This window comes from Pongo abelii, chromosome Y, assembly GCF_028885655.2.
Source record: "Pongo abelii isolate AG06213 chromosome Y, NHGRI_mPonAbe1-v2.0_pri, whole genome shotgun sequence".
In the NCBI taxonomy this organism is placed as follows: domain Eukaryota; kingdom Metazoa; phylum Chordata; class Mammalia; order Primates; family Hominidae; genus Pongo; species Pongo abelii.
In genome coordinates, this window is record NC_072009.2 from 4,460,564 (window position 1) to 4,476,094 (window position 15,531).

The 15,531-nt window shown below is 42.3% G+C and overlaps 1 protein-coding gene across 30 annotated transcripts in view; it reads right to left on the minus strand.

Moving 5' to 3' along the window:
* Nucleotides 1–15,531, minus strand: part of LOC129053431 (histone demethylase UTY) — a 234,424-nt gene that overhangs the window by 88,731 nt on the left and 130,162 nt on the right. For all 30 annotated transcript variants that reach the window (XM_063721447.1, XM_054545477.2, XM_054545474.2 and 27 more), the window contains one exon: nucleotides 2,765–3,537. In XM_063721447.1, the coding sequence (XP_063577517.1) occupies nucleotides 2,765–3,537 (773 nt within the window). The remainder of the gene's footprint in view (nucleotides 1–2,764; nucleotides 3,538–15,531) is intronic.

Sequence of the window (15,531 nt, forward strand, 5' to 3'; positions counted from 1 at the left end):
AGGAAGTCAAATTGTCTCTGTCTGCAGATGACATGATTGTATATTTAGAAAACCCCATCATCTCAGACCCAAAACTGCTTATAAGCTGATAAGCAACTTCAGCAAAGTCTCAGGATACAAAATCAATGTGCAAAAATCACAAGCATTCCTATACACCAATAATAGACAAAGAGAGCCAAATCATGCATGAACTCCCATTCACAATTGCTACAGAGAATTAAATACCTATGAATACAACTTATGAGCACCACTTCAAGGAGAACTACAAACCACTGGTCAAGGAAATAAGAAAGGACACAAACAAATGGAAAAACATTCCATGCTCATGGATAGGAAGAACAAATATAGTGAAAATTACCAAACTACCCAAAGTAATTTATAGATTCAATGCTGTACCCATAAAGCTACCATTGACCATTGACTTTCTTCACCAAATTAGATAAAACCACTTTAAATTTCATATGGAATAAAAAAAAGAGCTCACATAACTAAGACAATCCTAAGCAAAAAGAACAAATCTGGAGGCATCACACTACCTGACTTCAAACTATACTACAAGGCTACAGTAATGAAAGCACAGTACCAGTACCAAAACAGATATATAGAGCAATGAAACAGAACAGAGGCCTCAGAAAAAACACCACACATCTACAACCATCTGATCTTTGACAACCTGTCAAAAACAAGCAATGGGGAAAGTATTCCCTATTTAATAAATGGTGTTGGAAAAACTGGCTAGACATATGGAGCAAACAGAAACTGTACCCCTTCCTTACACCTTATACAAAAATTAACTCAAAATGTATTAAAACTTAAATGTAAAACCTAAAGCCATAAAAACCCTTGAAGAAAAACTAGGCAATACCTTTCAGGACATAGGCATGGGCAAAGACTTCATTACTAAAACATCAAAAGCAAATGCAACAAAAGCTGAAATTGACAAATGGGATCTAATTAAACTAAACAGCTTCTGCATAGCTATTGGGGAAAGGCTTATGGAGTGCCTGTATAAACTGGCCGTAAAAATATGGGACAATAAGTTGTGGAAAGCCACAAGAGGGCTCTGAGGAGGAAAGCCTTCTTATCGCCATTATGTTCCCATGCTCTGAGCAAGACCTCCTCTCTTATCCAGAAACACTGTGTTCAAGGAGAAAGACACTCCTTTGAAGCACTGGAATGTGGCCGGACATGCAACCTCCTAGTTAAGCCTGCTCCCACCACTGCTCTTCAATAAGTTAAAGATATGCTGATTGAGCACAAAAGACATTCACTTAAACATCCACTGCTGTAAGATTACGTGTATGACACACTGCCTCCCTTTCACCGTTTCGCCCTGAACGTCTGCTTCTTAGATCTAAGTGATTGTACTCAACAGTGTGGAGCCCAGAACTCTAAGCCTTTGCAGCCTCCACATTTTGCACTGGCCCCCTGGCTTCCACCTTTATGAACTCTTAATTTGTCTCTTCTCATTTCTTTGTCGCCATTGAACTTCGGGTACCCATGGGTGGTGATGAGGCTGGACCCCAACACACAGCAAAAGAAACTATCATCAGAGTGAACGGGCAACCTACAGAATGGAAGAAAATTTCTGCAATCTTTCCATCTGACCAAGGTCTAACATCCAGAAACTACAAGGAACGTAAACACATTTACAAGAAAAAACAGCCTCATCAAAGAAGTGGGCAAAAGGTATGAACACTTCTCACAAGGAACTTAAAACAAATTTATAAGAAAAAAAACAAAAAGCTCCATCAAAATTGGGCGAAGGATATGAACAGAAACTTCCCTAAAGAAGACATTTACGCTGCCAACAAACATGAAAAGAAGCTCATCATCACTGGTCATTAGAGAAATGCACATCAAAACCACAATGAGATACCATATCACATCAGGGGGAATGATGATCATTAAGACGTCAGGAACAACAGATGCTGGCGAGGCTGTGGAGAAATAAAACGCTTTTACACTGTTGGTGGGAATGTAAATTAGTTCAACCATTGTGGAAGACAGTGTGGCAATTCCTCAAGGATCTAGAACCAGAAATACCATTTGACCCAGCCACCCTATTACTGGGTATATACCCAAAGGATTATAAATAATTCTACTATAAAGACACATGCACACATTATTGCAGTGCTATTTACAATAGCAAAGACTTGGAAGCAACTCAAATGCTCATCAGTGATAGACTAGACAAAGAAAATGTGGCACATACACACCATGGAATACTATGCAGCCATAAAAAGTATCAGTTCATGTCCTTTGTGGAGACATGGATGAAGCCTGAAGCCATCATTCTCAGCAAACTAACACAGGAACAGAAAACAAACACCACATTATTTACACCCCTAAGTGGGAGTTGAACAATGAGAACACATGCACACAGGAAGGGTAACATTACACACCAGGACCTGTCAAGGGCTGTGGGCAAGGGGAGGGAGAGCATTAGGACAAATGCCTAATGCATGCGGGACTTAAAACCTAGATTACAGGTTGACAGGTGAGGCAAACCACCATGGCACATGTATACCTATGTAACAAACCTACACGTTCTGCACATGTATACCAGAACTTAAAGAAAAAAAAAAAAAACCCCACAACTTTCAACATAATAAATTTCCTTATGACACTGTTGTTTTATACGAGTGACTCTATAAATCTTTTGAGCATGTTACATTTCTTAACATATCACATCACATTTTAGTTGTCTCATCTGGCCAGTAGTTGACCATTTTCATTTTGCGATGTATTTTCCCACACTAACCTGCATGCTTTCAGAACTTCTGTTGAACTGGGGCATATAGACACTGACATTGATGGTATGATCTGAGAAGTAGATCTGTGGCTAACTAAAGGCAGGTCTACTTTTGTAGAGCTCTGTGAGTTCTCCAGTCCCTCTCCATTGACTGTGTGTAATCCACTGTGAGGACTGTTAAGGCTGGTAACACTGTTTACGCTTGTCTGCTCAGTGGATTTAGGAGAAGGTGTTGCTGTGGAAATGGCCGAAGAGGGTGAAGAGGCAACAGAATGATCAGTCTTTGTATGAACAGCTGGGTGAATATTATTGACTTTGTCACAGGTTCCAGTACCCACACTGTCACTGGCTTTTCCAATCAACAAAGCAGAGAGCTGAGGATTGTCTGCAATTAATAAATCTGGTGAATCTCCATGGTTAGGACTGGAAACAGCATCTGCTATCAACTGAGGAACATGATTAGAAAGTCCCTTGACATCAGCACAGCCATTAGATGTGTCTCCAATATGCCTGCTTGTTTCAGGCACCAAGGATCTATTTTTTGAAGGCTTGCTCTCTTTGGTAAAAATAATGCCTTGTTGTCCACCTGAGGTAGCAGTATGAGAGGAGAGGTGACTGTCAGCATCCCTCTGTGGTACTGAATTACTAGGCAGAGTGAGATGTTCATTCGACTTCTTAATACCAGTGCTAGTTGCCTGGTGATACTGGGCTGACCCAGTGGAAAACAGAGGTTGTTCTTCATTAGGTCCTGACAAACACGGACTCTGACTTTTATGAATACCCTAAAAAAAAAAAATTGAAATTTAATATCATGGGAGCTCAAATGCATACACAGAAAACTCTTGAGGATTAAAATGTTAAGGAAGCCACCATAAATAAACTAAATTTTGTGTAACATAATTTAAGCCAAATCTCAAAATCATTTAAAAGTTCCCATAATCAACAGATTAAAGTGGTTAGTATTTTTAGAGAAAATGATTTAACCTGCCTGCTTAATTTGATTTGCTAATACGTGAACAATTTTCTTCACATTAGGCTTTTTAAAGTTTAAATTGTTCAATTCTGACATACATTTTTAGCTGAATAAAAGTGTATCTCAAAATTTAGATGTGGAAAAACATGTAGGGTTATTATACTTAATACATTAAGTATATTTATTACAGGGAATAACATTCATAATAAGCCACAGACTATGCAAAAAAAGTCTCAATAAAACTAAAAGAACTGAAATCACACAAAGTATGTTTTCTGAAAAAAGAATTACATCAAATATCAAAAACATACAATCCTATAAATACCCAAATGTGTGAAAACTGAACAGAAATAGAAATTTCCTATGGGCCAAGTTAAGAAATGACAAAATAAATTAGAGAATTCTTTGAACTTGACAAAAATAAAAGCATACCATATCAAAATTTAGTTTAATGCAATACTTAGAAAGTTTTATAGTTTCAAGCACTTAGGTTATCAAAGAATAAAGGTCTAAGATCAAAAAGATAAAATACCAGTTTAAGATGTTATGAAGAGAATATCAAACCAAAAATAAATACAAGGGAATAAATAACACAAGTTAGAAGGAAAAAAAAATTACTGAAATAGAAAACACAAAACCAATGGAAAAATTTGTTAAAAAATATATACAACTGGTCTTTGAAAGGATTGATAACACTTAAAAAAAACCTTCACCTAAATATATCATAACAGTAAATATAAACTTGGCAAAGTAGAAAGAAAAGAGATTATACCGCCAGAGATCCTATCAACAACATTTTAGGAAGAAATTATACTAAATCTTACAAAAATCTTTTCAGGATATACAGCAGGACAGACATTTACTAAGTCATTTCAGAAAGCCAGTAATACTCTAACATCAGTGAAAGCCAGTAAAATATATCACTGAAAAAAAATCTCCCTTGAATATAGACAACAGGATCCTTAAGAACACATTAGCATGTCAAACCCAGCAATATATAATAATTATGCACCAAGACAAATGAGGATTTATCTCAGAAAGCCAGTAGGTTTACATGTGAAAATCAAGCAATGTAACACCATACTATCAGAATACAGACAAATAACAAAAAAGGTGGAGTTACATTTACCTATTTTTAAAACTTACTATAAAGTTATAGTGACCAAGGCTGTGTAGAATTGGTGTAAGAAAAACTATATACAGGAGTAGGACAAAAGAGTCCATAAATGCATTCACATATAGATTATGAATTAATTGTTGACACACTTGCCAAGATGGGAAGAATAAGAGTTTTATACAAATGATGCTGGAATAATCAAATATCCTTATGCAAAATGGATATTCTCACACAATGTACAAAAATTAACTCAAAATGACTCAATTAAATGTATGAGACAGAGCCATAAAAATTCTATTATAAAACATAATATGATACCAAATAGATATAGGGTAATCTCTATAAAGTCAGTTAATTATGTTAATCCTTTTTTTTTTTTTTTTTTTTGTTGAGATACAGTGTTGCTTTGCTGCTCAGGCTGGAGTGCAGCGGTGTGATCTTGGCTCACTGCAACCTCCACCTGCCATGTTCAAGCGACCCTTGTGCTTCAGCCTCCCAAGCAGCTGAGACTACAGGCAAGTGCCACCATGCCTGGCTAATTTTTTTTTTTTTTAGTAGAAACGGGGTTTCATGGCTGGGTGTGGTGGCTCATGCCTGTAATCCCAGCCACTTTGAGTGGCTGAGGCAGGCAGATTACCTGAGGTCAGGAGTTCGAGACCAGCCTGGCTAACATGGCTAAAACCTGTCTCTAATAAAAATACAAAAATTAGCTGGGCAAGGTGGTGTGTGCCTGTAGTCCCAGCTACTTGGGAGTCTGAGGCTGGAGAATCGCTTGAACCCAGGAGACAGAGGTTGCAGTGAGCCAAGATCATGCCACTCCACTCCACTCCAGCCTGGGTGACAGAGCAAGACTCTGTTTCAAAAATGGAAAAAAAAAAAAAAAAAAAAAAAGAATGGGGTTTCATCATGTGGGCCAGGCTTGTCTCAAACTCCTAACCTCAAGTAATCCACCTGCCTTGGCCTCCCAAAGTGCTGTGATTAAAGACATGAGCCCCTGCGACTGGCCATAAATGTTAATCCTATCTACAGAGCACCTTCAGAGAACATCGAGTGAAGATGGAATCAACTATAACCTAATAGCAGTAGTAATGGAAACTTTAAAATCCTCTTGAAGTTGCTGCAAAGTGTGACGCCCCCCTCATGCTCAAGTTAAAGAGAACACTTACAGCCTGTCTTCTCTTTGTGATCAGTGGACCTTACCTATACTGCCCAACTCCACATTCCTCGAAGTTTATTACAGGCCCAGCAAGTTCCTGCTTACCTCTCTAGCACGGCTGCAGGGTCACAAGACCGGTAAGTTTAGGCTGCAAGTTATGTTTTTCTCAAGATGTAAGAAATGTTGTAATGCCTGATTAACTGCGTTTGCTTCTTGCTTCTGTAACTTGCTTCCCGCCTCACGCAGTTCCTGCCTTTAGATGTTTAAAAGTAGGAAAAGCCCTTTGTTCAGGGCTCACACTTTTTGGACATATGTCTGGCTGAGCCAGTGATAACATTAATAGACTCTCCCGAACCTTTTTCGGTCTCTCCAGTCTTTGATTGCCCTGCAACAGTTCTGGGGGCGTTGGCCGGGATTGGAGACAGCAGATTTTCTATCTCTTTTGCCTGTGGGCTAGAGCTCTGGGGTCCTTAGCACCACCAGTAGAGTTTCAGCCTAGAAGGAGAATGGCCCTCCCACGTTCCAGAGCCTTCCCCTGACAGCGCAAGTGGAAGCGCTAGAAAGTGTTGCAGGGCAGTCATGGAAGCAGTGCACAGACATCTAAACCGTGCTAAGGTTTGGGCCATAAGGCAAGACCTGTTTCGTAAGGATAGAAGGGCAGCCTGATTACCTCCCAGGGCATGATGACTAGTCTGACCCAAGAGGGTTGGGAACACCAGGAGAGGCCCATTGACCCAGATGAAACTCACGCCCTAACTGACACCAGATGTGGGCGGGGCTCACAAGTTGGTCAGAAAGGAAAACTGTTTCAGGAATGGGGGAGGTGTGTGAAAGTGTGTGCAAGTGAGACGGTCTCGGGAGAGACCAAGGTGGGGTGTGATGTGGGGAGGCACAGATCTCTTAGCATGGACTGTGTGCTCCGAGGCAAGTGTGAGAAAAACTAGACCTAGGACACTGCATATGGCCCACAGGACCAGTTCCATGGCTGCAGTGAGCTGTGACAGGAATTAAGGCATGCTCCTGGCTAAGCAGTGTCTGAACCTCCCATAATAGGACCCGGACTGGTGGATGCAAAGGTGAAAGCGTGCTGTGAGTGGGGAAGTGGGAGGAAAAGTATCAAAGCCTACTCCACTGGAGTGCATGATGAAAAACTTTAAAAAAGGTTTTAATGGTGATTATGGGGTTAAACTAACTCCACAGAAACAGAGAACCCTTTGTGAGACAGACTGGCTGTCTTTTAATGTAGGGTGGCCAGCCACAGGGACAACAGACAAGGAAATAATTGGCTGAGTGTTCCGGGTAGTCATGGGGCTGGAGAACAGCCTGGGTGCCCAGATCAGTTTCCTTATATCAACTCCTGGCTAAGTGTAATTCAAAGCCACACTAAGTGGCTGCAGGCCTGCTTTGAGACCTACTGTAAGACTCTAATGGCCCAGACAAAACCAGGAACCATAGGAAGACTGCAAGCCATCAGAAAAAGAAGTCACAGGAAAAGCAGAAAAAACCTGTCCTACAGGCTCCAAATGAAAAGTTAGAAAGTCCACCCCCCCATGCACCAATTTATCCATCCCTGGCAAAGAAGGCTTAGACAGGAAGGATGCTGCCCTGGCCGCCTCCGGAGACTCAGACTCAGAAGAAAGCACCCCTCAGACAACACCATGCAGAGAGAAGCCAGAGTCCTTGCCTGAAAAGCCAAGGGAGAAACTCCAGGGGGATGAGGTCGACCACCTTAGGTCAGGCCGTGCCCGAGCAATGCAGACACCCCTCTGAGAAACACGGGGATAAATTTATTTAAATGCATAGAATGAAGTCCAAGGGGGAGAACAGCTCTTTGTTTATCAGCCCTTCTCTACTACTGATCTCTTAAATTGGAGACAACATACTCCTTCCTATACAGAGAAGCCTCAGGCTCTTATAGATCTAATGCAGTCTATTTTCCTAACTTACAATCCTACCTGGGCTGATTGCAAACTTCTTCTGTCATTATTTAATATGGAAGAGCGCCATAGAGTTATATAAGCCACTCTCCAGTGGCTGGAGAACAATGCACCCTCAGGCACAGGAGATACCAGGCTGTAGGCATAAGCACTCCCGATAGACGCTGACCCAGACTCTAACCAGGCTCAAGGGCTACAAAGTTTGCAACGGTATCGAAAGGCACTCCTAAATGGAATAAAGGCTGGAGGGAAAAAGGCCACCAATATCAAAAAGGTCTCAGAGGTCCTCCAGAGCCAGATGAAAGTCCCAGTGAATTTTATGAGAGGCTCTGCAAGGCTTAGCGGCTTTACACACCATTTGACCCAGAGGCTGCAGGTAATCAGTGTATGGTTAATGCAGCATTTTTAAGTCAGGCACAAGGAGACACAAAGCAAAAGCTTCAGAAGTTAGGTTTTGAAGGCATGAATATTATCCAGCTTATCCAAGTGGCTACTAAGGTGTTTCTAAATCAGGATGAGGAGGCCAAGAGAAAAGCTAGATGCAGAGCTAAGGAAAAGGCAGACTTGCTGGCGGTGGCCTTAGTTGGAGGAGAAACTGGTTTTGTGAGAGGACATGGTTGTGGTGGAGGACAAGCAAGGCAAAACCAGGAAGCTAAGCCAGGACAAGAGGGCTGACCTAGGCTTGAGAGAGATCAATGTGCGAGATGCAAGCAGATGGTACACTGGAGAATGAATGCCCAGAAAGAGAAAAGTATAAAGGCAACAATCAGGGACAAAATGGCTCGCCAGAACCCCCTGCGGACGGTCAAGGGGTTCACAAGTCAGACACAGATTTAGTCAGACTGGCAGGAATCAATGATTATTATGAGAACTGAGACAGACTCCATTTCATTAGGCCCTGAGGAACCTATGGTCTCAATGGAGGTAGGCGGCTGGAAAATGGACTTTGTAGTCAATACTAGCGTGGAGCATTTGGTAGTAACTCAAGCAATTGGACCACTGTCTAAAAATAATGTCAATATAATTGGAGCTACAGGAGTAACAGAAAAGAGGCCTTGCTTCAAATCTAAAAGATGTGTGCCTGTAGGACAGGAAGTCCAAAACGAATTTTTATATTTGCCAAATAGCCTGGTGCCCTTGTTAGGAAGAGACTTGCTCCAGAAATTGCAAGCACAAATCTCCTTTACCCGAGAAGGGGATATGACTCTAAACCTAGGTCAAAGAAGAGCCATGATAATGACCCTTACTATCCCCACAATAGAGGAATGGAGACTATGAGAGATGCAAAATTTGTAAAGATGCATTTTGCCAGCAGGAAAATGAGGCAATGTATATGGAATTATTTTTCAGGCTGCCAGGGGTGTGGGCTCAGACAACCCCCCGAGCTAGCCATAAATCAGGCCCCCGTAGTGGTGGAACTGCTGCGGGACACTTACCAGTGCGAATCGGTCAGCATCCCATCCCAGCAAAGCCACCCATGGGATTACAAAGGATATAGTCCAGCTCCTTAAATTTGGATAATAGAAAGATATGCCTCTTCTTGGAACACTCCATTGCTACTGGTGTTAAAGCCCTCTGGAGATTACCAGACGGTACAGGATTTGCAGGCCATACATAAAGTTGCAGCTACATCATATGCCATTGTGCCCAACCCATACACTGCTTGGCTGAATTCCTGCTGACACTGCTTGGTTTACACGCTTAGATATAAAGGAAGCATTCTTCTGCATCTGACTAGCTCCTGAAAGCCAGAGCATCTTTGCCTTTGAGTGGGGCTCATCACAGTATACTTGGACCAAACTCCCTCAAGGATTTAAAAATTCCCCAACCATTTTTGAGGACGCACTTGTCTCAGACCTGAAGGCTTTCATGCCACGAACTGGCCGCTGTGTCCTGTTGCAGTACATAGATGATTTATGCACACACAAAAGAAGAGTGCTTTCAAGGTACATAAAAGCCTCCTTGATGTTCTGTGGGAGGCTGGCTATAAGGTGCCTAAGGAAAAGGCACAAATCTGTGGCCAAAGAGCAAGGTATCCTGGCTTTAACATCTCTCAAGGGCAGCGTGAGAGTGGACGTGAGCGAACAGAGACTGTTTGCGGCATTCCTCAAACTGACACTAGACAACAAGTGCGGGAGTTTAAAGGGGCAGCTGGTTTCTGTCGCATTTGGATTCCAAATTACTCGCTCTTGGCAAAACCACTGTATGAGGCTACCAAAGTGGCAGAAAAGAACCCCTACTGTGGGGAAAAGAGCAGGACATGGCCTTCAAGGAAATCAAGAAGGCTTTGATCCACGCGCTGGAATTAGGACTGCCAGACAAGACAAAGCCTTTTTATGTGTATATCTATGAAAGAAAAGGAGTATCTATAGGAGTCTTGGTACAAACACTAGGGTCATGGTACTGGCCAGTGGCATGTTTGTCCAAGCGACTAGACTTTGTGGCTATGGGATGGCCTCCATGTTTCAAAGCACTGACAGCCACTGCCCTGTTAGCAGAAGATGCTAACAAGCTCACATTTGGAAAAAGATTGATAATTCAGGTGCCCCATAAAATCGTCACCCTGATGGAGCAGAAGGGGCATGGCTGGCTTTCTAACCCTAGGATGTTAAGATATCAAGGACTTTTGTGTGAAAACCCCTACATAATCTTGGTGACTGTGAATACTCTAGATCCACGCACACTGCTGCCAAAAGAATAGGCAGAGCACGGAAAGCCCCCGTTGTGTTGCCCAGGGTATCACTGTTGTGCGGAAATGGTAGATGAGGTTTTCTCAAGCCGAAAAGACTTAAAGGACCAGCCCTTAAAAAACCCAGATGCTGAATACTTTACTGATATGATACTTCAGATATGAAACTTCAGATATGAAGCAGCTTCATATCTGAAGGTGTCAGAAGGGCTAGATACACAGTGAAACACTGAATTCAGTAGCTGAAGCCTGCCCTCTGCTGGTCGGAACTTCAGCCCAAAGAGTTGAGCTAATAGCCCTCTCTAGAGCATTGCTCGTGGCCAAAGGAAAAGTCAGTAAACATCTATACTGACTCAAGGTATGCTTTTGCCATTTTGCATGCCCATGGAGCCATATGTAAGGAAAGAGGATTATTAACTACTGAAGGAAAGGAAGTCAAAAATAAAAAGGAAATAGTGCAGCTCTTAGAAGCTGTATGGGCTCCAAAAGAAGTAGCAGTCATCCATTGCAAAGGGCATCAAATAGCAGGAGGTGACGAAGCTAGAGGAAACAGGAAGGCAGACAGAGAAGCCAAAAGAGCTACAATGATGGAGGTAACTAAGAAGGAAGAGCAAACCCTTACCATGCCCTTACTGGAGCTTCCCCTTACAGAACCCCCTAACTACTCCTCTAATTAAAAGGCTTGGTTTGAGCAGGAGAGTGGAAGTTACCAGAAAGAAGGTTGGTTAAAGTTCTCAGATGGGAGGCTTGCCAGCCCAGAAGCAACAGCCACCCGGTTCATAAAGCAGTTTCATCAAGGAACACATATGGGAAAAACCGCATTAGACACTCTTGTAGGATGGCATTTCTATGTCTCGCGCCTAACTGCCATCGCTTGAGCCATTTGTGAGCAATGTTGAACTTGTACCCAAAACAATCCATGACAGGGGCCAACATCGCCCCCAGGGATTCAAGAAACTGGACTACACCCTGTGAAAACCTGCCTGTGGACTTTATCGAGCTGCCTCAAGCCAGAGGCTACCAGTACATGCTAGTGTTTGTCTGTACTAGTGTTTGTCTGTACTTTCTCAAGGTGGGTCAAGGCATTTCCCACCAGGACAGAGAAAACTCGGGATGTAACCAGGATCTTACTAAAGGACATTATTGCTAGATTTGGACTGCCTCTAACTTTAGAATCAGACAATGGCCCAGCATTTGTGGCAGAGATAGTACAACAGCTAACACAGATGTTAAAAATCAAATGGAATCTGCATACAGCTTATTGCCCACAGAATTCTGGAAAAGTTGAAAGAATGAACGAGACACTGAAAACAGCTGTTAAAGAAGTTTTGCCAGGAAACTTATCTAAGGTGAAATCAGGTGCTGCCCATGGTCCTTCTGTGAGTCAGGGGCACCCTACTAAATTAACTGGGTATTCACCCTATGAGATGGTGTTTGGCTGACCATGCACAATCATAACTTAGATAAAAGGGGATTTAAAAGAAATTGGGGAATTAACCTGAAGAAGGCAAATGCAAGCCTTAGGTGAGGCCATGCAGGAAATACAAAGGTGGGTAAGAGAAAGAATATCTGTTAGCCTCACAGATGCAGTACATCCCTTCCAACCTGGAGACTCTGTCTGCATCAAACAATGGAACCCAACCACATTAGGGCTTTTATGGAATGGTCCCCATATTGTGATCTCATCTACCCCCACTGCTGTTAGTTGCAGGTATCACACCTTGGGTTCATCACAGCCAGCTGAAACCAGCAGCAACCGTAACTCAGGACCCGCGGGCCAGTCAACAAAACCCAGAATACCCAAAACAGTTGATTCTGCGGCAAAACCATGCCACTGCTGACAAGGACAACTGCCCTGCTCTGACCATACCGGAGGCTGGTCGGTCCAAGCACGGCTGAACCTTAAGGAAACACTGAGCCCTGCTCTAGTCAGACAACCGGAAGGTGACTAGTCTATGCATGGTTGAAGCCTGAGGAAGTCAATAATAGATAAGTAAATGTGGACTGAATTTACAAGCATAGTTAAACTCTTACTTGTACTGATTATTTCACTGTCATGTTATCTTTGCAAATGCTGCCAAGCTTTCTGCCCAGAAGGGTGCCCATGCATAGTATAAGTTTAATCATATTGGTAATACTGAAGCCACTGACACTTGCACCTATGGTTATAAAAGGGGACCAAGATGACTGTCACCTCTGTATGACAGAAGCCTGGTCCAGAAAAGGTATGACTAGACTATGTTATACCAGACCTACTATGAGTGGACAGGGACTCACACAAGAACTTCTGTCTATAACCAGACTAGTTAGTCTGTGATCCTGGAAACAGGCAGCCCCAAGTATGTAATGACCCAGAGTTCGTGTTCTATGACTTCTGGTTTGAAGTCCAAACTGGCAAACTCCTAATGCCATCATATACAAAGCCCACAGAAACAGGCACTGGTAAACGTCTAAACAAAATAGGAGTACTCCTTCACTCGCATAAAGGCCCTGTCTCCATACATTTTGATGGCTGCCAAGCTTCACATCTCAGTAAACTAAATAATATTGGGACCATCTGTAAAAATCTAGCAAAAGAAAGAGTCGGCAGCAGAGCCACCAAGGCCATAATAGGAGAATCCAAAAAGGAGTGACCTGATTGTGATAATCAGTGGACTACACATGAATTTATCAGCACCTATACACAGGAAGGGTTGCTCTGTTTGCCAGCCAAGAGGTGAAGATAGGGTGCACAACTGGAACTTGCAACCCACTCAATCTGACAATACTAAAGTCAAATATGCACCTTTGATCAGGCAAGAGCTCTCCTAGGACTTGGTATTCCTCTGATCATTACCAGGAAAACCCAAAGGACCCAAGTTCAAGTTAGCCCAATGCAACACTTTAGGTTTTATACTTCTTTCAATGAACACTTTAATCCTGAAGTATCAAAAAATCAAATTCCTCCTATATCAGCTGAAAACCTGTTTGCCCAGCTAGCCGAAAGAACTGCTGACAATTTAAGAGTTACTGTATGTTATATATGTGGAGGTACTAATATGGGAAGTCAATGACCCTGGGGAGCCAAAGAATTGACGTCACAAGAAAATTTTACCTTGCTTGAATTTGTTACAAATTCAATGCATATCCAAGTGTTTGGCTATTAAGGAACCCCATCATTGGAAAATACTGCATCACCCATTGGGACAAGGCCTTTCAGAACCAGGGAGGGGCAACAACTTGCCTAGGTCAACAATATCTTGAAGAATCCGAAAATAGAACACAATGGGAAGCTTTATAGACAACTCCTCTGTGTCAGACTTTAATCCCTTTTGCAGTTCCCAACACTAAATCAATCATGTTACCACCGTAATAAGTGGATGCCTGCTTATTCCTTGTCTCCTGCCACTTCTCATCAGAAGCATCCAATCCACCACAGAAGCAACAGTACACAGACCACCCAAATAATGGCTCTGCAAAAGCACCAACCAGTATCCCAAGATGAGTATGTACCCACTCAAGAAGAAATAGCTAACTGTGGTGCACTTTACTAATCAACATTTGTGTGGGGCACCAAAGAGGGGAAATGAAGAAGGAATTAATTAAACCAACTATAACCTATTAGTAGTACTAGTAGAAATTTTTAAATCCTCTTAAAAGTTGCTGCAAAATGTGACCTCCCATCCCCCAACTTACACTCAAGTTAAAAGAGAACATTTACAGCCTGTCTTCTCTTTGTAATCAGTGGACCTTATCTATACTCCCCAACTCCACACTACTCAAAGTTTATTACAGGCCCAGAGAGTTCCTGCTTACCTCCCTAGCACGGCTGCAGGGTTACAAGACTGGTTAAGTTTAGGTTGCAAGACGTTTTTCTCAAGATGTAAGAAATGTCATAATGCTTAACTGCCTTTGTTTCTCACTTCTGTAACTTGCTTCCTGCCTCACGTAGTTCTCACTTTTAGATGTTTAAAAGTAGGAGGGCCAGGTACAGTGGCTCATGTCTGTAATCCCAGCACTTTGGGAGGCTGAGGCGGGCGGATCACGAGGTCAGGAGATCGAGACCATCCTGGCTACAACGGTGAAACCCCGTCTCTACTAAAAATATAAAAAAATTAGCTGGGCATGGTGGCAGGCACCTGCAGTCCCAGCTACTCGGGAGGCTGAGGCAGGAGAATGGCGAGAATCTGGGAGGGGTAGTTGGCAGTGAGCCAAGATCGTGCCACTGCCCCACAGCAGCCTGGATGACAGAGTGAGACTCTGTCTCAAAAAAAAAAAAAAAGTAGGAAAAGCCCTTTGTTCGGGACTCAGACTTTCTAGCCATATGTCCGGCTGTGCCGGTGATTACCTTAATAAACCCTCCTGAACCTTTTTCGGTCTCTCCAGTCTTTGATTGTCCTGCAACATTTCCTGTGATAAAATAACTGAGCTTCTTACCCTACCAATTCTGACACATAAAATTAACCATTTCAAAATAAATTTTTAAGGCAATTTTTAAGTTTAATCTTCAAATACTTTCAGGAAGGACAGTCTCTGTTTTAGACTGAATGGCAGCTTTTTGTTCCTTGAAGCCGTTTTTATTGAGTACCCAGTTTGGCCACATCTAACTTTTTCAGGCTGAAGGGATAAAACAGAATAAAAACAGCCTAACTCCCTATTTTACCCAACTGATTAAATAAACAAAAAGGAAAGGAAATAATTTAGAATATATAATATTAGATGATGTTTTGATACGGACCTTACAGAAAAATTTATCAGAGAAGAGGGTAGAGAATGCTGGAGACAAAAGGAAAGAGTTACATTATGAACAGAAAGATAATAAAAAGCTGATATCCTTGAGACTGTGATATTTGATGAAACTCCTGGAGGAGGATCTGAGAGAATAACGAAGATACAGTCAGCCCTTTGTATCCATGGGTTCCCAC